Source organism: Onychostruthus taczanowskii, unplaced genomic scaffold (genome assembly GCF_017590055.1).
Source record: "Onychostruthus taczanowskii isolate IOZ18803 unplaced genomic scaffold, ASM1759005v1 scaffold43, whole genome shotgun sequence".
Lineage (NCBI taxonomy): Eukaryota > Metazoa > Chordata > Aves > Passeriformes > Passeridae > Onychostruthus > Onychostruthus taczanowskii.
The window spans coordinates 479,281-502,447 of record NW_024501792.1 but is presented as its reverse complement, the minus strand read 5'-3'; the positions used below and the strand labels follow the sequence as shown (position 1 = coordinate 502,447).

The window sequence follows — 23,167 nt, the reverse complement described above, 5'->3', positions numbered from 1 at the left end:
CCCCAAAGGATGTGGCTCTTGTGGATGGGTGTAGAGCCAGCTCCCTCCTCCTCTCTTTGGGGTGGTTTTGGGGGGGTTTGTGGGGGTGTGATGGGGGGCAGGGCTGTTCCCAAGGGATGGTGTTCCACTCCAGGCTTGTATTCAGTGGCTTTTCGAGCGTCTTAAATGAGGTTGATGTTTGCTGGCCTGCTTCCACGCTCACGGCTGAGCCTTGGAGCTGAACAGCAGGAGAGAAAAATTGCCGTGGAGGTTAGAGGCTCGGTAAGTAATGCAGTGCCAAGTGTCAGCTTTTGTGTTTCCTCTCCTTGTCAGAGAAGTCAGGAAATGTGCACGGAGTCAAGCTGGATTTTTAAATAGCAGCACACACCCGAGCAGCGCAGGAGGCTGCGGCTCTCCCTGGAACCGTGCCTGCCTGGGAGAGGGAACAGAAAGTTACAACCCTGATAAGTAATCATTTGTGAGACTGCGGTGATTATTAGGTGGAGAGTGAAAGTGCTCACTCCAATTACTGCAAAACCACCTATCAAAGGGTTTGATTGATTGAAAGATCAAATAAATGCCGGCTGCTTGTTTCCTTCAGTAGATTTTACAGGTTTTCCTCAAGGTTTTGTCCTGTGTTAGTGATCAAAAGATGTTTTTTTTCATCTGGTTTGTGTTGTGTTTCCCATTCCAGTCCCACCACGCAATTTGGTGATTGATATCGAGAAAGAAACCGCCGTGGAGGGAGAGGAGATCGAGCTGAACTGCACTGCCATGGCCAGCAGACCAGCCACCACCATCAGATGGTTCAAAGGCAACAAGGAGCTAACGGGTACGTGTGTCCTCTCACTCCCTTGCTTTGTTCAGGGAGCTGAAGTGATTTATGTAATGCTGGGTGTTTGTTCTCTGCTGCCAGTTTAAGGGGAAAAAAAAGTAAAAAAAGTAGAGCGAGCTTCTTTGAGCGCCAGCTGAGGAACAAAGGACTGTGTGGGCAGACAGATTATTCCCTAACGCAGGGGGCTGAACTCCATTTGGTCCTCTGCCTACCTGCCAGCCTCGAGTGCTGGGTTCTGGAGTCCTGCTGTAACTGCAGGTGACCTTGAGGAGCCCAGGGCTGTGCGCTGAATTCATTTCTGCATGGCTTGTGTAGCTCTGTGCCCTGTCTCAGCTACAAGAGGGATCGTCTGCGCTTTGGGCTGTAAGGATTTGCAATTCACCTTCGTGTCTAGCTCCCTTGTTTGTAGAGCGTTTTCCCTGTGTTCGGTTGAATATTCATCTAAGATGGGTTTCTCTCAGTCCCTGAAGTCTGGTGGCTCCCAGTACTTGCACATTCAAGTCACTGGCTCTGATTGCATGTGACACACTGTTAGTTTAAGTCTGCATATAGATGTGAGCTTGGTTGACAACACCTTTGTGCTTTACCCAGTCTGAGACACTGACGGACTCTCTGCAGAAGTCCAGACTCATTACTTCAAACACACCCCCTTGCAAGGACAGGATAAAATCCTCTCTTTAAGCCAAACACGTCAGAGCATTTGAGCAGCCCACGTGCTGGGAGGATGCTGGTAGAGGTGGGATGCAAACCTGCTGCCTGGCGAGGTAGTGCCCCGCTGCATCCCAGTGCTGTGCTGTGCAGGGAGTCAACAATCCCATTCTGGTTCCCTTCCCCATATCATGGGCAGCAGGACAAAGTGTTTGTCCCTTTCTGCCTGACCTGTGCAGCTTCTTGATTGAAGATTGAGCTTTCTTGTGGTAGCAGTCGAATCCCAGCTTTGAGTTCTCTGGGAAGAATGTTGAGCTTCATGTAATACCACCTCACCCTGCTCAGTCTTCAGATATTTTTTTAAGAGAGTAGAGACTGAAACATTTGGCTGTGAGTTTGTGAATCACAGGAAGTGTGGCTTTGCCCATGGGAAAGCTTTTCCTCCAAATATCAAGGGGTGTCTGCATGTGTCACCTGTTTCACTCTCATATATTATACAGCAATATTTGGTGTCTGCAAGAGCTCTGCTACAGAAGTTACTCTTAGCAATTTTGCCTGTGAATTCTTAAATAAAGAAGCACAGATCAGAGCGGAACTGTGCTGTCAGCGGGTGCTTGCTGGGTTTCTGGAAAAATCCTTTTTCTCCTGTCTTGTCTCGTCTCGTTTTGTCTTGTCTTCCTGCTTGTTTCCATCACAGCATCCCTCAGGCAGCCAGTCCCGAGCTGGGCTCCCCTCCCTCAAGCAGAGCACTGCCAGTGCTCCCACCTATCCATGCTGCTTTCAGTTCCTTTAATCTGATAGCTAATTGTTGATTCAGGAGTGGGAGGGGATTTGTAGCTCATTGACTGAAGAGTTTGGGGATGTGGGCATGCTGTTAATCACCGCAGTAACATCGCGCGGACTCCACTTGGCCGGAGCCTGACCAGGGGAGGACGGCATGGGTGTCCAAAGGGAGCGTGGACAGGAGGGAGGTGGCCTGGCAGCAGGGGTGTCTCCACCCTGTCCTGAGTCCCCTCTCGCTGTTCCCTGCCCCAGGCAAGTCGGAGGTGGAGCGGTGGTCCGACATGTACACGGTGACCAGCCAGCTCCTGCTGAAGGTGGGGCGCGAGGACGACGGCGTCCCCGTCATCTGCCTGGTGGATCACCCTGCGGTCAAAGACTTGCAGACACAGCGTTACCTGGAAGTCATGTGTGAGTAGCAGAGCCTTTAATTCTCTTAACGTATAAAGTTGTGTGCTTGGGAGTTCAGGAGCCATTCCCTACGTGTTAAAATTCCGACATCCGTGAGGGTTATGTCCTGTTACGTGGGAATCATAAACACAATGTAAGGTAACACTTCATGGGTGAAGCCACAACTTTCCCAGCCCTGTGTGATACCATAGGTACTTTGTTCTCTGATGAAATAACTCTCTGTGCGTAGAATTTGCATCAAAGGTTTCTGGCTGGGCTTTTTAATTGTCAGCACAGATTAAATCTGAGTATTTTTCTTCTAGCAACCTACTTACCTCTGAGAAGTGCTTCTCCCCCTTCAAAGCAACTGGCCACCGTGGCGAGTTTACTGGCAAAAACTGGGTACTGTGCAGGAGAAACCCAGTGTCGTGCACTGTGAACACACAGCATCAGCTGGATTTGTACATCAGAGTATGGAGCTCTCTGGAATCTGTAGTAGCAGCGCTGATTGAAGCCAGCCTATTTCCTGTGCTGCTCCTGACATGTTCATTGTTAATAATGCATCTCACTTCCCTTAGGAGCTGCTCCACTGTACATGACAGCAGCAAGCAGGTACCTGGAAATAGCTGTGGTCCCAAATGCACCTGGTGGAGATTTTGGCGCTGTGTACATGCATCCCTGTGTTCTGAAACATCTCCCAAAAGCAAAGTGGGATGGTCCCTGCAGCGAGGCCGTGTGCCTGGAAAGCCAGGCCCTGAGACAATACAAAGCCCTTGTTTTTGTAGGGTCCCTTCAACTACATCACACTGAAAGGAGGAGAGGAAGTTTTGTATTAATTTATTTCATCTGCTTCATTATGTAGTTTCATTATGAACATCTTGGTTACAATTCTCGTATCTCCAAAACTAGCGGGAAGTAATGTTCCTGTAATGAGGAAAACAGGAATGATCAGATACTGCCTAAATTGACAGATACGAGATTTCTTGCGACTGTGCTAATGTGTAATTCATTTATGCAAACTTAATGTCCATTAACATTTCTTGCAGAGCTCCATTAGCTTTAATAATACATTAGCACCTTTGTGAGGCGTGATCAAATACTTAACGGGGAAGAGCAAAAAATGCCATCTGCCCTGGTGTGTGAGGGGATTGGAACTCGCTGGGCTGGAAGGGCGTTGGACAACCTTGAGGCTTCCTTTCAGAAATCTCTCTGGAATCCTGGTGATGTGGTGGAATAGGAGAAATATTCCCCCCTGCTGTTTCGGGGGGAATAAAGCAAATTTTTTTTCTCTTCTTCCTCAAATAAATCCCTCCTTGGCCACTTCAATTTGCAGCCTTAGGGGTTGCCCATGCCATGAGGGTAAAGCACCCCTAAAGCACAGTTCTTTGTTCAATTTTGCTTTTACTGCTGATTTTTGTATCTCCTTGGGCTGTTCCAGAGCTGTTTGTGGGAATGAGGGATGGAGCCTCTTTGGGAGGGAACAGGGATGAGCAGGAGAAGGGAGTTCAGGCTGATTTGGTTTTACGTTCTGAATTAAGCTCTGAGCATGTTAAAAGTAATTATGTTCCAGTGTGGGGACTTGACCCCATTAGCCCAGTCTGTTCTTGAGTGGACACCAGCAGATGGCCAGAGAGGAGCCCCAGCCCAAGAACTTGTCCTGCATTGTGACTTGGTGGCTCGATGGCCTGGAGCATGGCCAGACACCTGCATTTCATACCAGCTTAAAGAAAAGGCAGTTTCAGAGCAAACTCTTGCCCTGCAGCTTCTGCTGTCTGATGATGATGATTTGTTGGCCAGTGGGAGAGTGTGGGCAGGAGGAAGAGCCCCTTGTCCTTGCACACAGGCATCTCCATCCGTGCCCCCATGGAGCTCTGCCCTGGGGGAGCTGGGGCTCCTGCACTGACACCTTCTCAGCTGATTTTGGATGTGGAATGTGCAGCAGAGGATGCTTCTCCAGCTGCTGCCTCCACTGTCCATGGCATGTCCTTGCAGGCACCCAGGTCTCTGCTGGAGTGGCACTCAGAATTCCTTGCTCATCCCGTGTGGATGTAGCTGCTTTCCCTGCAGCAGGTCAGTTCCCTGGGCTGCCTGTTCCACTCTCTGCTCTGACTTCCTCTCCCCACAAACCCTGCCCGCTCCCCTCACGGGCACAGCGGATCCGCCCCTTCAGAACATCAGCAGGGCACAAGAAAATGTTTTCCTCAGCAGATGTTATATTTCTCTGCACTTAATGTATCCAACTGGAGCATGAAATGTGCTGGGGAAGGACAGGAGGATGATGGATGGAGCCTGCTCAGATAATGAGGTATTTTTTGTCTGACTAAATTTCAGAGTAGGGAGATATTTTTTCTGAGATGCAACTAAAAAGTTGTGGGATTTGTTTTCCAAGGAAAAAGCAGAAAAGAGCAATGCTGGGTGTTAACTTGCCCTGTTCATGGAGTAAGCCATTTGTTGCATATCTGCCCTGGCACAGCGTGGCGCGTGGTGAAGTTTGAGGTGAGTAACACACCCTGCGTGGCTGTAGGGTGTGTTACTGCAAAGAAATCTCTGTGAACAAACAGTGTAACGTGTGAAACCCTCCCCTCACACTCCTCAAAAGCAAAGCAGGGCTGCTCTGAGAGCGTGGTGCTCTCACAGTGCCCCAGCCTGAGGAGCATCCCCAGCCCTGGCACTGGGGTGGAAATGTCCCCAGGTCTGCTGCAGCCGCTCTCCTTCCCTGCATCCCTCACTGAGCCGTGGGACACCAGCGCAGTGGGTGGAATTTTAGAAAGGAAATGAAGCAACAAAATGCATTAGGATGTCGTTAAGGAGCTGAATGGAACCAGATATTCTGGGAGGCGTGAGAGTTGAGCCCTTGTGGTGCGTTTGCTGCTCTCATTACGTGACACTGGAAGCGAGCGTCGGACCTGGAGTTTGGCCTTTTCTCTGGGCTGGCTTTTTGTCCTTTCCTGAAGTTATAATTACCTGTGCATTCATTTTTGTCATACCTACATGTGTACCTTTAAAGCCTGCCCCAGTGGAGTCTTGTTGCAGCCTCTGCTGTTGCGATAGGAGAACTTTTTGTGCCCGATTATGTTTAAAATCAGCCACATACGTTTGCTGCCACATCTCCAGTAATCCTTACATTTCCGTCCAGTACAAATATTAATTGCATAGTTTGCAGTGAAGTGATTAACATCAATGTAATTTATCATCTGGAGATCGCTAAAAGCGAATAAATGAGTTGTTTTGTTCAGTGAGGTGTTGACCCCTTCAGAAACTTTGATTTAAAGCTGTTTTTTTTCTTTTAGTGAATATGAAAAGCACCACAATCAGCCGAGTGTTCAGTTATTTGATTTTCTGGGGCATTAGCCACTCTTGTTTGTGACATTTCCCAGTTGGGTGCTCGTTTGTGAGCTCATTAATAAGGTTTTCTCGGAGGAATGTTGTTGGGAGCAGGGAGCGTGTGGGGCGACCGGGGCTCTGCCATTTGCAGGCATTAAGCAGCAGAGTGTGCTTCAATATTAAAAGAGAAGTGTTTATCCCCAAAAAGCCTGTCGGGTTCTGGCATTCCTTTTCCCGCAACAAGCAAAATGATTCAATTGCTTTCGTTAAGGGTGAATTTTGCAGAGTCGTGTTTGGGGTTGACAGGCTCTTCCAGACAAGCTGTGATCTGCCAGTCCTGCTCATTCCTTATTTTAGACACGGGATCTATTTATTGAATAGATTTCTGTATTTTGGCTGGAAATCAGCAGTGCAGCCTCTCGTCCTTGTCAGAGGTGAGGAGCAGGCAGGGGATTGCCAGGCTGGGCTGGCTTTGACGCAGAGTGCATTCCTGATGAGCAGCCCCGCTGGATTTTGGAATGGAGGTGGCTGTTGTTTACACCTGAGGATCAGTGTTAACTTTGCTGACTCCTTTTAATATTGAAAAACACATTTTTCCTGCTCTTCCCCGAGTGAGATCGGAGACTGCCTCAAGTCAGTTTTTTGAGCAGCTCTCTTTGGCACAGAAGAGAGCAGGGACGAGGAGCTGGATGAAGCAGTGCCCACCTGAAGGGAGATGTGTTAAGCATTATCTGGGAAATGCTGAGGCTGGGTTTACCTACAGTGGGCAGGAAGGCGGCTTGGCCCGCGGATCCTGCTCCCAGGGATGCCATCTGCCATCAGGTTTGCCAAGAGGTACGTCAGCAATTCATGCGGGGATCAGAAAACGGATTTCAGACTTGGACCCGGCACCTCCTTGCCTGGCAGAGGCCAGAGCCTGCTGGGCTGAGGCACTGGCAGGGTCCAGGCTGCCGGCTTCTCTGCCGGCTGGGGTCTGGCGCTGCCAAAAGCACCACGTGCTGGCTTCCCAGCCCTTGGGAAGAAGCCTTTTGGCTGTCTCCAGCCTCCCAGGGAGCGTGTCCTGTGGGTGGGGTGGTCAGCGAGGGTCTCACGGCCCCTGGAGCATCCCTGGGCGCGCGGGGAGCCGCGCTTGCCAAATCTGCCTGGTGCGGGAGTGGGGCAGCGAGCTCGCCTGCCTCCGAGGTCGTGGGCTGGCCTGATGAAAGGGAACGGGTGGAAATAATAGGCTTAGGCTTTTGTAAGGCCCCGAACTCGGTGTAATGTTTTATCTCGGCTGATTAATGACATCTAAGCATTATCGATGAAGCGCGTGTTTAAATGGATTAAGAAATCACTAACTGGCAGATCTCAAAGGATAGTCATTAGGGAGTAATCAGCAGTGCTGGTATTTTTAGAGGGAACGCAGGGGCCTGGGTGCTTGGCCTGATGCTGTTCAGTTGAAGCATTTGAAGTTCTTAAAAAGTCACTGTTAATAATCTTTGCTGATGGCACAAAAATGGGGCGAGCAGCTAAAAAAGGAAGAACTGGGACAAATGCAGAATAACTGGAGTGGTTTGGTAACCTCCCAAGCACGGAGCCTGAGAGCTGTGAAAGTCAATGGGTGCAGGCTTCGGTGGTCTGTGGCATCCTGAGGGGAGGTGAGGGTTTTGGGGTGCATGGTGGCTCTGGGGCTGCGGACCCCGGAGCACGGGCACGCGCCATGCCTGTTGTGAGAGAAATCTCATCAAATGCAGAATGGCTTTGTAATAAGTTTTTCAAATTGGCTGCTGCTACAGTGTAACCTTTAGACGACTGGTATTTAACCTTGTATATCACTCTGAGCTTTTGAATGAATTTAGCTTAATAAAGGTGCCTTATTAAATTACGAGGCTGTTTTTTTCAAGCTGCTAGAAAGAGGCGTAGTAGGAAATAGCTGTGGGTTGTTGGGTCTAATTGGCTGCCATGGAGCACGCAGGGCCTCGGGTGCACAGATGCAAGTGTTTATTTTTGTGTAACAATCCAGTGGTGTGATGTTACGAAGTTCCAAGTTGAGGATTTCGGGCACTGGGATGCACTTGGTGGCGGGACCCGCCGCTTCCTGCCCGGTGTCCCGCGTTACCAGCCAAGGTGGTCGTCACCCCACGTTGCAGAGCTGCAGGCATCACTGCTGGAGCGTGTCCTGTGTGCCAGGGCGGTGGCAGAGGGCTGGAGCAGGCCTGGGAGCCGTCAGAGCTCTGTCGTGTGCTGCTAAATGTCACAGGAGCCGGGCTCGGGGTCCCACGGCGCTCGGCATTTCACAAACCTGCACGCGGAGTCCATCGTCTGCAGGAAATGCACTGAGAGGCAGGGTGTGAGCACTGGCAGTAGGATTTCAGATTGTCTATAGGCACTTCCTTAAACAAAGGGAAAAAGCCACCACTGCCCCTCCAGATTCTTGAGTGAAGTTATTTTTGCATGCCATGAGCCGAATGCCAGCCCGTCCTCTGGAGTGTCCATTCATCCCTCTGCATCCCTCAGGCTCAGGTGCATTTTCCTAAGTGCCCTCTGTAACTCCCAGTGTGCTGGCAAGTCCTTTGCTGTGGTGACTCCATCGGGAAGTTCTTGGCTTCGGCGGTGTTGGGACATGTGCTGATAAACCCAGATTCCTGTTGCAGGTGACACCTGGACAGTGCCTGGATCCAAATGGGACGGGCCCACTTCGCTGCCACTGCTGGTTTGGTGAAGCTCGTGGGGCTGGGAAGTGGCAGTGGAAGGGTGGGAGCTCATGGGGCTGGCAGTTTGTGCTCAGTACAGTGAGCCTGGGTGTATTCCTCCTGATTTCCATAAGTAATTGTCATTAGTAAACAGCTCATTAGAAATACTAAACTCACCTAATGGGAAGGGGATGCAGCAGGAGAGGCAAACAGCCAAAGGAGGTGTTCCAGTCCCCAGTGCTGAGTCAGCTGGGCTGGGGAGGTTCCCTGTTCCTTCCACAGCACGGATATAACACCATCCACGTTCCTGGCACGGGCTGGTGCTGCTGCAAAGCTCATCCGACGTGGGGAGCAGATGGCTGTGGGGTGGGAATTGTGGACGGGAGTGGTGAGCGCAGTGCTGAGGATGTGCTGTGTGATTTATTTGCTGCACAACACCAGGTGAACTTGTCCTGCCGTGCTCCTTGTGCAGAGCTATTGCCACTCCAGGGCTGGAGGGCATTTCCAGGCACACCGAAGCTGCCCCGTGTCCTGTGGGACTGGCACTTGTCCCCTCAGCTGGTGACACCTTGAAGGGCTGCCACCACCCCCAGCCCACAAGGACAGCCCAGTTCCAGAGCTGCAGGAAGCATCTGTAACAGGGATTAGTTGATGAAATGTTGTGGTAGAGTCATCTCGGGAGAGGATTTACTTGTGTAGCTTATTCCATTACGGAAAATTATGAGAGTTTAAATTGGTTAAATCCTGACACACGGGTTTTTTTTCCTAATCTCTGTTATTCCATAGGAGGCATGTTAATGAGTTAAACACAGTTAATAAAATGCAGCCAGCCAATATTTTGGGTAGCAGTTACTCTCAAAGGAAATAGAAACATTTAAATGGTTTCAACCTTTATGCATACTGATTTTTTTCCTTCCTTTGTTCCTTACAGTTGAGTAAATTCCTGAAAAATATCTATGGCTTAATGGCACTTGTAGCCTTGAATTGATTTCCTGCACTGATAATGTTTTAGCTACAGCTCAGATTGCATTTTTAATCTCTGTTTCAGTCATGGGAGGTAATGAATTTTTTAATTGTGGACTCTAGGTTTGTGGTTTGGCTCTTTTTTTCCTGCAGGGTCTTACCAAAGTGTTGTTGAGCTGGCTCCCTAACTATCCATGCTTTAATTCTCTGTTTATTGTAGGATTTAGAGGAGCTTCATCTGGACGAAATGCAGCCTCCTGTTGTTTACAGGGAGGCAGCAGTGGCTGTGGCTCTGTTTGTGTCTCTAACGAGCATCTCTTGTCCAGCCCAGCGTGTTAGCGCTCACGGACTCCGGGGGGCCGCGGTGCAGGAATCGCGGACACCCCGCAGAACCCTCCCAGCCCGGGCACCGCGCGTCTCTCCAGCTTCCCCTCAGCAAGGCAAAGGAGCTCCTTGTAGCTGGAGCGAGCCGGGGGCCGCGCTGTGCCGCAGGAGGCCCTTCCCGGCAGCGCGGCGGGGCTCGCGGTGCCCCGGCTCCACGCGCTCCTGCTGCGGCACCGAGGGCGCGCGGCGGGGCGCGGGCCGGGGCTCACCAGCCGTGTTTTGTGTCCTGCAGATAAGCCTCAAGTGCGGGTTTCTCAGAATTACCCCTTGCAAGGCCTGACGAGAGAAGGGGAGCCGCTGGAGCTGACGTGCACAGCCTTTGGAAAGCCACAGTAAGTCGGACCCTTCCCAGGGATGGCCCAGGGCTGGCCGGCGGTGACGGGACGTTGTGTGGCCGCTGTCCCTGTTGCCATTCTCTGCTGGGAAGACGATGTCCCAGATGCCTCCTGCACCCAAACATCTGCTGGACTTACTGTGCACCTAATGGCCGAGGAATTTCCACTAAAAAAGCTCCTAGGAGACCTCTTCCTGGCCACCATGCAGCAGCCTTTGGGTGCAGAAGGGCAAGGCTCCCAGCTGGACACCTCTTCCCCCAGGGAATGGCTTGGGTGGCATTAATCTGCAGTTAATCATGGGTTTGGTTAATCTGCAAAAGCAAGGCTGGGGGCTGCACCCCTGGAGGTGCTGGTGCATGGATGCCAGCCTGGCACCGCAGCACTGAGCCCTTGGGGAAGTGGGATGATAATCATGGGTTTGGTTAATCTGCAAAAGCAAGGCTGGGGGCTGCAGTTGTGGCCCCTGGAGGTGCTGGTGCATGGCTGCCAGCCTGGCACCGCAGGCACTGAGCCCTTGGGGAAGTGGGATGGATCCCCAGGTAAGGCAGTCCATCCTTCTGCTCGTACTGACTCTGTGATGGTTTTCCTCCCCCTTGGTGCCCCGTGTGGTTTTTATAGAATACCAGTTTTTACTCTCTCTCCTCTTCTTGCCAAGCCCTTGAGGCTTTCTTAGGCAGCTGAAGAAATTTATGCATCAGGAAAATCCTGGCAAGGGAGGGTAGATTTTCTCACACTTTCATTGCTGTTCTAATTTAAGTTTTGTCGGCTTTATTTTTTTTCAAAATACTTTCTCTTCCACTTGGATTTATGGCTGTCAAGTATTTACTATCCTTCTTTATTTTCATCATGTCCATAAGATTTCTGCAAACATTCCTGAGATCTGTCAGTGCCTCCCTGGCAGCGTGCCCAGAGCTGGGGCGTGGGGAGCTGGACCCCGTCCAGCTCGGCGTTGTGGGCAGGGCAGGCACCCAGCGCTGAGGAGGCTCAGGCTGCCCTCATCCTCCCTGGTAGCCTCCATCCCCTTCCACAGTATTTTCTTGATTGCCATAGTACTTGCTTGATTCCCACTCCCCAGTTTGTTCTGTTCGGCACGAGGCCAATCCCTTCCCTGTGCATCAGAGGCTGGCACGTCCCTGCTGAATTCCGTTTAGTAGCTATTCCCTGCTCAGAGCCTGCCAAGTCCCTTTGCATTCCTGCTCCCCTGGGTACCTGCAGTGCCTCCCATTTGCTATCAGCTGGGAATCTAATGAACAGGCTTCTCTACATTTTTTCCTTGCAGGCTATGAGTAAGACATTCCCATGTTAAATAGGACAGACACATCTCCCTGGCAGCTTGCCGCTGCACGTTTCGTGGTGCTGGTGATGTGCTGGGAATTGGCTTCTCTAGGTCACTTCACCTGGGTCTCCCAAAGCTAAGAAAATACACAGTAAAATAATGAGCTGGGTTTGGCTCCATCTTTTTAAGACAAAGAGGTTTCATGAAATCTTTTACAGAGGTTTCAGATGAAGGGGGACGTTTCTCCAGTTAAGCAAAGTAATTTCTCTGCAAAATTTGGCAACATAAATATTGGGGGAAGGAAGCTCAGAGGGAAAAGAGACTAGAGAGGAGAAATTTCTATTTGATATTAATACAGATATTTTGTTAGATTAGATACAGCTCCCTAAAACTATGACATAAGTGGGAGGATGCTGAAATGGTCACCTGTGAGGCATCCAGGGACACACTTCTCTGAGCAGCAGCTACTGTGTCGTGTACCACCTGGGACTCCACAGCACAAGGAGCTCTTTAAAAACTGTAGCCAGGAGCATTCAAACCCTTCCCACCCATACTGAAGTTAAACTGCATTTGGGCTGTCTCAGGAGCTTCTGCTGCCCACTCTGTGCCTCGTGTGCCGATTCCAAGGCAGCGAGGGACAGAACACCAAGCCCACGTCCAAAACCAGCCAGCCAGTGCCCAGCTGAGTTTGCTTGGTGCTGGATCCATGCAGTAGCACGGCGGGGATGTTGGAGCATCAGGAGCTTCTGCATCATGGCTGTCATGTACTGTTTGGACCCAGGGCAGAGCCTGAGCCGTGGGATACCTCTGGCAACGTGAAGTCCCACTTGCCAGCCTTGGAGCCAGGCAGGCTGAGGAGTGCTGTGCTGCAGGAAACTCCCCTTTAAGAGGAGTTGAGTGGCCTGAAGAATGCTGGAATTTTCTTGTTAAGAAAGAGCTGATCTGTCCCCTCACCACTGCTTAAAGACAGAATAGTAATAATAGATGCTAATAACTCCCACAGAGTCAAAAGACCTCCCCCCAAAGCCCTTCACTGCTTCCAATCTTTACCAGCTCTAACAACCCAGGCTCATTTCATTTCCTGAACGACGCAGACCCCCTGCCCACGTGGGTTCCATCAGTGTGGGGTGCCAGAGGGGGCTGCCAGACGGGCTGGGGGACAGGAGAAGGGCTGGAACTCCCTCAGTGCACAGCACAGCCCCTGCTGAGGTCACCAGGTCCCTGGCAGCTCGTGCAAGGGTTCAAACTTGACAAAACCGTGCTTGTTCTGCTGTCCAGCTCTGCCCTCAGAGCACCCCGTGGATGAACACTGAGTCTGTAGCCTCAGAGCTTGCAGGTTTGCTGAGTAAGCGAATGATTAACCACTAATGAACTTTCTTCCTGCTTGCATTAGTGTTTTCAGAAAATTTAAGCTCTGGATACAGTTTCCTGTTGGGTTTAAATAGATTTAAATTGAGGAAGCCTGACAGCATCTGGGCTTGAGTAGTGCAAAAAAGTATGTGTTGTTTCTTTACAGTTTTTCTTGGTTTGGGCTTTCTGTCTGTGGATGAACTTTTGAAGATGCCATCTTGACCATAGGAAAATAGTAATGTGACTGTTTCTTTTTCTCCCTCCTCTGTAGGCCTACGGACATGAGGTGGTTAAGAGTAGATGATGAGATGCCTCAACACGTTGTAGTGTCTGGTTCAAACCTTCTCATTAGTAACCTAAACAAAACAGATAATGGTACATACCGCTGTGAGGCTTCCAACGCGGTGGGGAAATCACATGCGGATTACATGCTGTTTGTATACGGTACGTGAGAAAAACCACCGTTCTTCTAGACTCGTTTACACGTAATTGCAACATGCCCTGCTCGGAAAGCTGTGACAGAACTTAACGTTTGCTCAATGCCAGATTTGCAGGCAGCTCCCGACGCTGTGCTGGGCTGGGGCAGGGGCTGGGAAGGCGCTGGGTGCTGCTGGGGCTCTCGCTGTGTGCATCGGGCACAGAGCCTGTCCCAGCTCTGGGCAGCTCCCACCCCGTGCTGCCAGGTGAAGCCTAAGGAAAAGCCAGAGCAGGGGCGTGGGGAGAACTGTGCAGTTCTCCTTGGACTTCTCAATGATTTCTTGTCCTTCTGGTAACGCCTCCTCCGGTGGCCTGAACAATGGTCTGAGGGGTTCTGAGCCTTTCGCTAGCGAGTTAACCAGCCAGCATCCCCAGATAATTACAAAACAGTAAATAAACTGGAGGAATGAGGTGCCTTCAGCCTGTCTGTGTGGCTGGGCAGACACTAAAACATGCCTCAGCATCTTTTAAAGCGCTGTTAAGTACCTGCTTTAATTCTTCCTTTCCTCTGCGTTACTTTGGCATTGCTGTGAGCCTCATGCTCCTGCCATGAGGTGTTGCATGGAATGGAGATTCAGGAGGGACTTCCAGACCGATCCCCCAGTTTAATGATGAGCTGTTCCTTGGGCTGCATATTTAAACTTTCTCTGTCAAGGGCGGTTGTGTGTGGCTGGGCCGAGTTCCTGGTGGGTCTTGGTCTTGTCTGACCTGAGCAATGCTGTGGTTCCACTCAGATGGGACAGAAACTCGGTTTGAAGTTTGTTCCATGCAGCAGCCGCCTGAAGCTCTGCAGTCTGAGCTCTCTGGCAGTTGCTCTGATCCAGTCAAAGAGTGGAGAACCTCTCATACCTCTCCAAAGAGTGATTTTAAGCCCAGTCTTTGGAACTCGCCTAAAGACTCAAGGTAGTGACAGCTCTGAGCTTATACACAGCTCATGTGCCCCATCATATAGGTAGTTGTTCTAGTGTCTCTCACTCCACAAGACTCTTAATTTACAAAATGAAGTCAGATAGGCATTTGTGATTGGTAATTTGCATGCTCACAGTATAAAAAACCCCACTTGTTTACATCACTGTTGAAAGAAACACCCAATGTGGCAGAGAGCAAAGCTGTTGGCATAGGACACAGGCAGTTCCCCACGAGATGGAGACGTGAAAGCTGCTGCCATAAAGCAGCTGTGGGGCAGGTATAGTTCTGTGTACCCATCCTGGGCCAAGGCAGGGCTGGGGGGACCTCCCCAGCATTACTGAGCTGAGGTTTAGAGCTCATGGGAGATCTCACATAGTTACTCTGCATTTTGGGTGTGAGCGAGAACAGACAGCGCAGGACTTCCTTGGGGTTGCTTCCTCTTGGGATTAAATCCCCAGGAGGAGACCCAGGATAGCATTACTTGGGAGGAGATGCAGGTTCCCAGGGGATGGAGACTGTGGGTTCCAGCTTAGGCATCTGGTAGATATGTTGCCCATGTAGAGGAGGGCTGCTCGTGGGCAGAGAAGGGTTTTACACACCCCATCCCCTCCAGTTCCTGCACGTTTGGGACCATCCTGCTGGGCTCTGCCACTCTGGACAGCACAAGGAATCCTTTTAACTCTTGATTTAAAAAGGAGAGGTCCAGAGTGGGGAGGGAGTGGTTGGGCTGTGGCCATCAGCTGAAACCTGGTCCCAAGCCCAGCTGGAGCTGCTGCTGAGGGGAAGTTGAGCATGGGGGTCTCACCCTGCTCAGTGGTGGAGCACTTGCACCTCTGACCCGTGGCTTCTTTCCCCACGAAATCAGGCAGTTCCCCAGCAGCACTGGGCTCTGTGTCTGTGCAGCCACGTCTCTGTGGGCACAGAGGGAGCCTTGGGGCAGGCTGTGCCTCGCTGGCCCTTCCAGGACAGCTGTGGCTGCTCATGCAGAGCTCCCAGGCCACGTCAGGGTGGGAGCTGGGGGCTGCAGACACGGAGCAGGGTCTGGCACTGCCCCAGGAGAGGCAGCATTCAGGCAGTCCCGTTGCAAGGGACATCTCTGCAGGTCCAGGGTTCGACGTGGCTTCAGCAGCTGAGCTGTGCCCAGCACCTCCCCAGCTGCCCACCTGGGATGGGGATGTGTAATCACACTGACACACACTGGACACATGCTCATTCCTCAAATTCATTTTATGTTTTTTGTCCCCGTGGGCGTGGGCAGATACATTGCTAGAAACTTCCAGCTCCATTAGCACTACAGCTTTTTTTTACTTTTTTTTCTTTTGTTTTGCTTTTATGGAGAAAGAGCCCACGGCACAGCCAGTCCAGGCTCAGTGTGAGTCTGGGGGCCCTTCCCCCAGTGCTGCTGTGCCTCAGCTGGGAGGGTCCCCACTGCTCCCAGCAGGTGTGTGGGTCAGGAGTGAGAGAGAAGCACAGGGGCTGGGATCCTTGGGATGCAGAGGAGAGGCAGCGACTGCTCATAGCACAGCGAACCATGAGGTGATGCTCCTTAACTCTTGGGAAGTTGGATGGAATATAATAATGGTGCAGTATATAATTAAAGTTCAGATATCTTAATTAGGGGATCCAAGGGAGCTTGCTCAGAGATAAAAGAGTAGCAGATGTGTTAGTGAGGAACAGTTGACGTGCTACGGAGGAAACCTAAAATCAAAAGCCCATGAAAGGTTTCGTGCTCTATTATTGCCGAATGAATCCGTAGTTCAAAGTCTTTCTGACTACTTAGTGCATTCAGTTTGATCATCTGGGCATTGATACATGTTTTTTCTTTTACATCTTCTCATATCTACCTTCTCCTGCCCGATAGTTTTGATAAGGATGTGTCCCTGTGTGTAACATCAATCCCGTGACGAGCAGCAGGGTTTGAATCTCAACAGGTCCAGTCCATCTGAGAAATGGTCACAGAGAGAAACATCTCATTAACGATGCCCTAGTAGCAAAAACAAGCGTGTGCAACTGAAACTGTCAGAAAAAATATTGACTTTTTTTTTAATGGAAAGATCTTGGTGGAATTCCTCATACCTGGAAATTGCTATTCAGCAATGTGTTGTTCCTTTCTCTGTATCCCTTGCCGTCTTTGAAGTAGTTTTTAACATCCTGCTGCCGTGTGTTCATAGAGGAAGAGCAGTGAGGTTCACGGCCCTGGGAAGACAGTAAAATCTGCTCGTGTGCTGTTAATGTTCAGGCTGTGAAGCACAGCAGGGCCTCTCACACAGCCCTCCCACCTGGGTTTGCAAATGTATCCGTAGACAACCACCAAAGCACCACCGTGTCTCCTTGTATGTGCAAACTGGTCTTTTTGTTGTGGAAAGCGTGCAGTTTATTTTCCTTATGCCTCTCCCATTCCATTTCTCTCTCTCATTGACTAATTTATGCTGGGTTTTGTTTATTTTTTTTAGCATTGTAGAAGGCAGAAGGTGGGGAGAGGTTGGGGCCAGGTTCTCCAGCCTGGGTAAGCGTGGGCGGAGGATCTGGCCCCGCTGTCCCTGCTGGGCTCCCCCCTGGGATTTAGCCAAGGAAGGGTTCCCATCCCCACGCTGCTTCTTAGCATCCTTGTTTTCCTCTGATCACGATTGACCGCTGTTGTGTTCTGCTTGGTTTTTTTCTTAATTTGCTTTTTTATTATTTTCCTTTTTATATTTTATCCAGATCCCCCCACAACTATCCCTCCTCCCACAACAACCACCACCACTACCACCACCATCCCTACCACCATCACAGGTATGGTACCTTCATAACCATTGGAAATGTCCTGAATGTTTATTGTCTTTTATGTGTATAAGCAGAGCATGAAGCCTGGGGAAAAACAACAAACCAGTCGCTTGCAGTATTTTTTTTTTTCCCTCAAATACGCCCACCCACAGCACGAGCCCTGGCGTGCCAGACAGTCCTTGCTGTGGGTGTGGGTGTTCCTGAAATGTGGGAATTGTCATGGCAGGAAAAGTGATTAATTCAGTTACTGGTGGCCAGCACTGGGTACTTCAAATGCAGGATTCCAAAAGCCTTAGAGCTCCCTTAGCACAGGCAGTCATTTCAGCCTCCATCCCGTCAGTATCAGTTTCTGAGCAATTTATAGAAAGTTTGGTCTTGGGCAGTTCAATTCACCTGATGTGACTCCAGATGCTTTTTCTCGTGCCAAAATGTTGGTATTTCTCTGTGATAAGCTCCTCCCTCACTCTCCCAGAAAAGGGAATTCCACCAGTCATTTTTATTGTGTGAATGCCATCCATAGGCCCCTTCTTGAGGAGCTGCCTTTCAGCTTGTGAGATTTTCTGTGTCTTGCAAGAAAAGATGAATAAAAACAACCAGCAAGATCATGACACCTCTCTGACACATCCTCATACCTCGTCACAGACCTGACTCATCAGGAAAACCCTTCTGATTTATTTGTAACCATTCACATTGTCATTTCTCTGACCTTTCCTCTTCCAACCGCTGCTTTTGCTTTTGCTTGCTGCTTTTTGTGGGTTTTGGTTTGGTTTTTTTTCATTTGAGGCAGAGGTGACAAACGGCAGGTGAGGATGGACCATTGAATAGCTAATGGCACAACGTTTACTGTTGCTGTAAACCACCCCTTGTGTAAATGCCTTCACGTTTTATTTGCTTTTATGACGCTGCTCGGCTGACTCTCACCACCCTGCCCAGGGCGTTTCGTGGCTTCTTTTCCTTTCGAGGTTTTTGCACCCAAGCCAGGCCCAGCTGGCACGGAGACGCCGGTGAAGCCTCTCTCCCAAGGTGCCCTAACACGGCCAGCACCGCCCTGGCTGTCCTCACCACGCTCTGCTTCCTCCCTGCAGGTGCCCGCCAGCCACCCCAGCTCCAGGCACCCAGCCCGGGGTGCTTGCCATTTGGTGATGGGCTCTCCCTTTTCCCAGTTTTGGATTTCTAGACTTAACCCGCTTTTGTTTCAGAGGAGGTTTGAAGCTTTCTCAAAGCCTCCCTGAGAGCTGTTGGCGGAGGAGCTCGGCCGTGTGTCCCACAGGCTGTACCTGGACGCGCTCACAGGTTTCTTTCTTTGACGGTAATTGCTCGTGCTTTCAGTGAATTTTGGAAGGCTAAATGGAACAATGTGTCTTGATGCTTGGATAACCCCTTCAGTTAATCTTGGTGCCTGCAAACCTTAATGAGTGTCCTTTTTCTGGGAACTGGGTTGTTATCAGCCTGTCATTTCGGGGATTGCCCCAGCACTGCCTTCCAAAGCCTGTGCTGTCCTCGCTTGTCCTCACGTGCTGTGTCAGGTTCCACAGCAGTGCTTGGTTCTTCCCAATAAACAGCAGTTTGGTTGGTTGCTGTCCTGCTGCAAGTGCTGTGGCTTGGCTGTGGATGCTCAGTAGCCTTTGGGATTTCCTTCACATAGCTTTCCAGGTTTTTTATATTAAAAATAAGAAGGGGAAAGAGATGGTTCTTGCAGTTGGAAATGGCCGTGTCATCAGCCTGGCAGAGGTCCCTTGGGGTAAGGAGCACGTGGCTGTCCAACATTGTTCTTTCACCTTGGTTTGCAGTGCTGGAGGATCCCAGACTGTGGTGGCAGAACCCAATGGGTCTCCATTGCCTTCTTGATGCTTTTCTGTGTTGCCTTTGAACTGCTGAGGAGGCTGGAAAAGTGATGATGTGATATTGCTCCCTGATTCCAGCAGTTCCTGCTCGCCATTTGTCGGAAGAAGACTTACTAACGCTGATAAGGAAAATTATTATTTTCTTCCCTGGCACTGAGTCTTCTTGACATGTGTCTTACCATCCTCTGCCCATGAGTTCAGTGTGCTTTTCCCACCCAGAGCAGCTGAGGCTTCTCCTCCCTCTGTCCTGCAGAGATGTGTGTGTGTGTCCTCTCCAGTCAGTGCTCAGGAGCGTGGAGCCACACCAACTTCTGCCCTTCAGTAGTTAAGAGACTTTGTGGCTGGAAGAAATTAGGTCATATTAACATAATCTCTAGAATTACATGACAGAGTAGTGTTGGAACACTTTTCAAAGCCTTGAGAGACACCTGATACCTTAATTCCCATCCTCACCCAAATGCTCCAGCGTTCTTCCCGTCTGACAGAGGAGAGGTGGGAGACAGCAGGGTGTTCTCTGAGCTGCTGGCAGTCCAGGCATCTGGAGCCAGCCCAGTGGAATCCAATACTTAGGATGAGGTGGGTTTGAAATCTGCTTTGTTTTGCTTTTCTCCCCCTACTTTTAGTATAACCCTGACATAGTTCGTGTCCCCTGGAACCATGGAGTAGTTCTGAAAAACAATTGTCTTGCTTTAATTGAATAAAACATGGGGAAAGAGGCTGCACTGAAGCAGTTTCTAGCAGGTGACCCTAGAAAATTCTGCCCTTGGAATTGTCCTTTTGATTTATTGGTTCAGGGAGTTTCTGGGGGAGCTCTTGGAAAGCTGACCTGATGCATTCTCCAGTGAAGGACAAGCTGAGCAGTGAAGTTTCCAGACACCACAACCTTTAGAGCTTTCCCTCTGTCACTTTAGTGTAGGTGCTTGAAAAGATTTCCTGCGTGACAGCTTGATCTTTTCCACGTATCCTCCAGCAACATTGATATTCCGGCCATCCTTTGGTGTTCCAGCCGTTATCACTGCCGAGCCCTTTGTTATCAGTTAAATTGTCCTTGTGGCTTTCTTCATTAAGATGTACAATACGATACAGCAGAGCAAACAGCACTGTTTGAATTACCCTGGAGTCACTCCTGGAAATGCTGGGCTCGGGCAGCTCTTGTTTCCTGGGAAATAAAGGTCCTTAATCACAGCCCAGCCCTCATCTCAGGCTCACCTGCCTGTCCCAGCCTCCCCACAGCTGCCTGGCACACCCTCCTCCCAGGACCCACTCGTCATTCATAGGTGCACATTTGCGTTTCCCAGGCTTTCTCCACAGGTGGAATTGCACGGGTGTCTTGGCAGCGCTTTTGGTGAAGACCTGGGGGTGACACGTGCAGGTTGCCAGTGCTGCCAGCCCTGCACTGCTCACCATCCTTTGCATCAGCACCAGCAGCAGGCTGGGGGCTCCTGATGTCCCCCCTGGAATACCCATTTAGAGCATATTTTAAATCCCACTGATCCCTTGGAGTAGCAGGTGTGGGTGTGTATTTCAGGGGGCTGTAACATTGCAGGCTGTGGTTTTCACTTCAGAATTCCCAGAGGTGCTCCAGCCCCTTCAGTGAATGCATGTGGAAAGCACCAAGCCCACCCTGTGGAACCAGCTCTGAGTTCCTTCCTGAGGCTCAGGATTTGTACCAGCAGGAGCAAGCTCTCTTTGGCTAGGAGGTGTGCAGTGAGTTCCAAATTAGAGCTGAGAATTTATGCTGAGTTGGAGTATCAGCTCTTGAGCAGGGGCACATGGTGGTGGAACTCCTGTCACCCACAGGGGCAGGCACTTTCTCCTGAGAAAGTTGGAGTATCAGCTCTTGAGCAGGGGCACATGGTGGTGGAACTCTCCTGTCACCCACAGTGGCACACCTTTGTGTCATCCCAGGTGCTTTAAAAATAATAGCACGTGGAAATGTGGACTCTGTGACCAAAAACAAGTTGCAGGTTTTCAGAGCATTTCACATGTCGAAAAACCTCCTCAAAACAAGAAAAATTATTTTATCCTCAGCAGGAGTTTGTCCTTTCCACAGCCTGGGGTGTGAAAAGCTGCAGTTGCAGGGGGTTTATCCCAGCAGTAATCCCAGTGGCTGGTGGGCAGGAAGAATGCAGTCCCAGTCATGCTCCTGTCAGATTTCCTTGCAGTGTGTTTGTGGGAGGCAGCGTGGGGATGACTGAAGCACCGCGTCCTGTCAGGGGCGCGGCGTCGGCTCAGGTGCGGCCACTTCTGCTGGGGCTGCTGCAGCTGCTGACCTCGCTGTGGAATTAATTGTACAAACACATTTACTGCCCAGCCAGCTCAGAGTGCTCAGCTTCAGCTCGGCTGGCTGGACTCTCTCACAGTCTCTGGCCTTTCCGGGGATGTGGAGATGCCCACATGGAGATGCCAGCGGGAGAGGAGCGTCAGCAGGAGCAGGAGAGCTCCCGGTTTGCTCGGCATTCCCAGGCTGGTGTTGAGCTGTGGCATGTTCCTGTGCCTAGTGCCACTGCAGGGACGCAGCCCAGGGATTTGTTCCCCCAAATTATTTATTATTTAACTTCTGCTTTCCGCTGAAGGTTCTGCTTGTCCCTGGTAAAATGTCAAGTTAATTTAAAGATGATTCTTCGCCTTTCTGACATTTTCATCCAGGATGTGTCTGCATTAAAGGGGCTAAAGGCAGAGCTGAGAGGCCTGGGACAGGAAATAAAATGAAATAAAATTCAGTCTTTCGGTCCCATGTCCAGCCAGTAGCAGGCAGGACCTGTCATGTGTGGCCTTGCTTTTGGTGACACAGCATGAGCAGTGCACAAACCATCATCTTGCTGAGCAGAAGCGTGGGTTGTGTGCTAGCTTGGGCTTGAAATCAAACCCAAATCCTCTCAAATCTGTATGGAGAAACATGCAAAAGCATGGCTGGAGCCACTGTGGTAATTTCAGGCTATTTTTGTTCTGGTCACACACAACATCCATAGAGATTGTGATGATTTTTGTGAAACATCTGGTCTGCTAACCAAGCTGTCCCCGGGGCCCATTGCAGCACGCCTGGACCGGGGCACTCAGTGCCAACCTGCAGTGCTGTACAGAGCAGATCGGGGGCTCAGGAGTGCAAAGAACATCTCCATCCATCCTTGGAGGAACGTGTGGTGAGGGAGAGGATGGCTGAGCTGAGGGAGAGGATGGTGGGCCGCTGCACTCTGGTGTTTGAGCCGTGTCACCCCTCAGCTCAGGCATTGCTAGGGGATGTGACATCTGTGCTGGTGTCCCACAGAAGCTTCATCCAGGGAAAGGTTTTGTAGGCCTTTTCATCAGCCCCAAGGACCAGAACCAAAGCAGGGGTCCGTTTGCAGTGCTGCATGCTGTTCCCCCAGGCTGCTGCGAAGGCAGCGAGGTGCAGGAATTCACACTCGCGCCGGTCAGTACACGTGAAGTAGTCTGGAAAATCGGGAAGAATAAGAGCTCCACGCATCAGGGATCAGATTGGCTTTTGGTTTCAGTTCAGAAAGCAATTTTAAAAGCAATATATTGAATGGGTATCTATACTTGCTAAAGCCTCTTTAAATTTAAAAGGCAGCAGCGTGTTTTGCCGTTATTTTGTGGATGTGCTGCTGTAATTCTGTGTGTGCTCCTCAGCCCCAGCACCGAGTACCTCTGCGAGGCTGCAGCACTGCAGCTGCAGCATTCAACTAGGGGAATTTAATTTTGCTGCTGGGGTTTTAATATTCCTCCATCGTGCTTGTTCTGTTTGAGGCTGTGGACTAATTACGGCCAAGTTTAAAGGGCCTGGTCTGTCACACTCTGCAAACAGTTTGAAGTTGGAGAGAATCCATTTGAGAAAACGAGGAGGCTCAGCAGTGGAGCTCATAACTCTGAGAAATGTTGCCCAGCTGCCTCCATGCAGTGATTTTATAAATACGTGTGTGTATATGTGTGTGTGCCCTTGCGTAGCTGCCTAATGGGGTGGTAAGTGCCTAGAGCTTGGGTGTCATCTGAGTTGTCCTAGATGGCAGATATTTATTTCTCACAGCCAGTGCTACACAGAAATCCCAATAAAGTGGAATTTGCAGCTTTGTAGAGGCCAGTGGTAACTCCTTTGGGTACCTTCTGTAACTATAAACCAGGCCTCTGAGGAGCTTTTGTACACAAAGATTTTGGAAGGCCTTAACATTGTTCTGCTTTTTCTGAGCAGCATGTTTAGTTCTCTTCCTGATTGACATTGGGAAGAGAAGCCTTGATGC

The 23,167-nt window shown here is 50.3% G+C and overlaps 1 protein-coding gene across 4 annotated transcripts in view; it reads left to right on the top strand.

Moving 5' to 3' along the window:
• Positions 1–23,167, top strand: part of CADM1 (cell adhesion molecule 1) — a 133,593-nt gene that overhangs the window by 92,277 nt on the left and 18,149 nt on the right. For 3 of the 4 annotated variants that reach the window (XM_041413720.1, XM_041413719.1, XM_041413718.1), the window contains exons 4-8: positions 674–811; positions 2,498–2,653; positions 10,208–10,307; positions 13,208–13,380; positions 17,026–17,097. In XM_041413720.1, coding sequence (XP_041269654.1) covers positions 674–811; positions 2,498–2,653; positions 10,208–10,307; positions 13,208–13,380; positions 17,026–17,097 — 639 coding nt within the window. The remainder of the gene's footprint in view (positions 1–673; positions 812–2,497; positions 2,654–10,207; positions 10,308–13,207; positions 13,381–17,025; positions 17,098–23,167) is intronic. The other variant, XM_041413721.1, reaches the window with a different exon arrangement.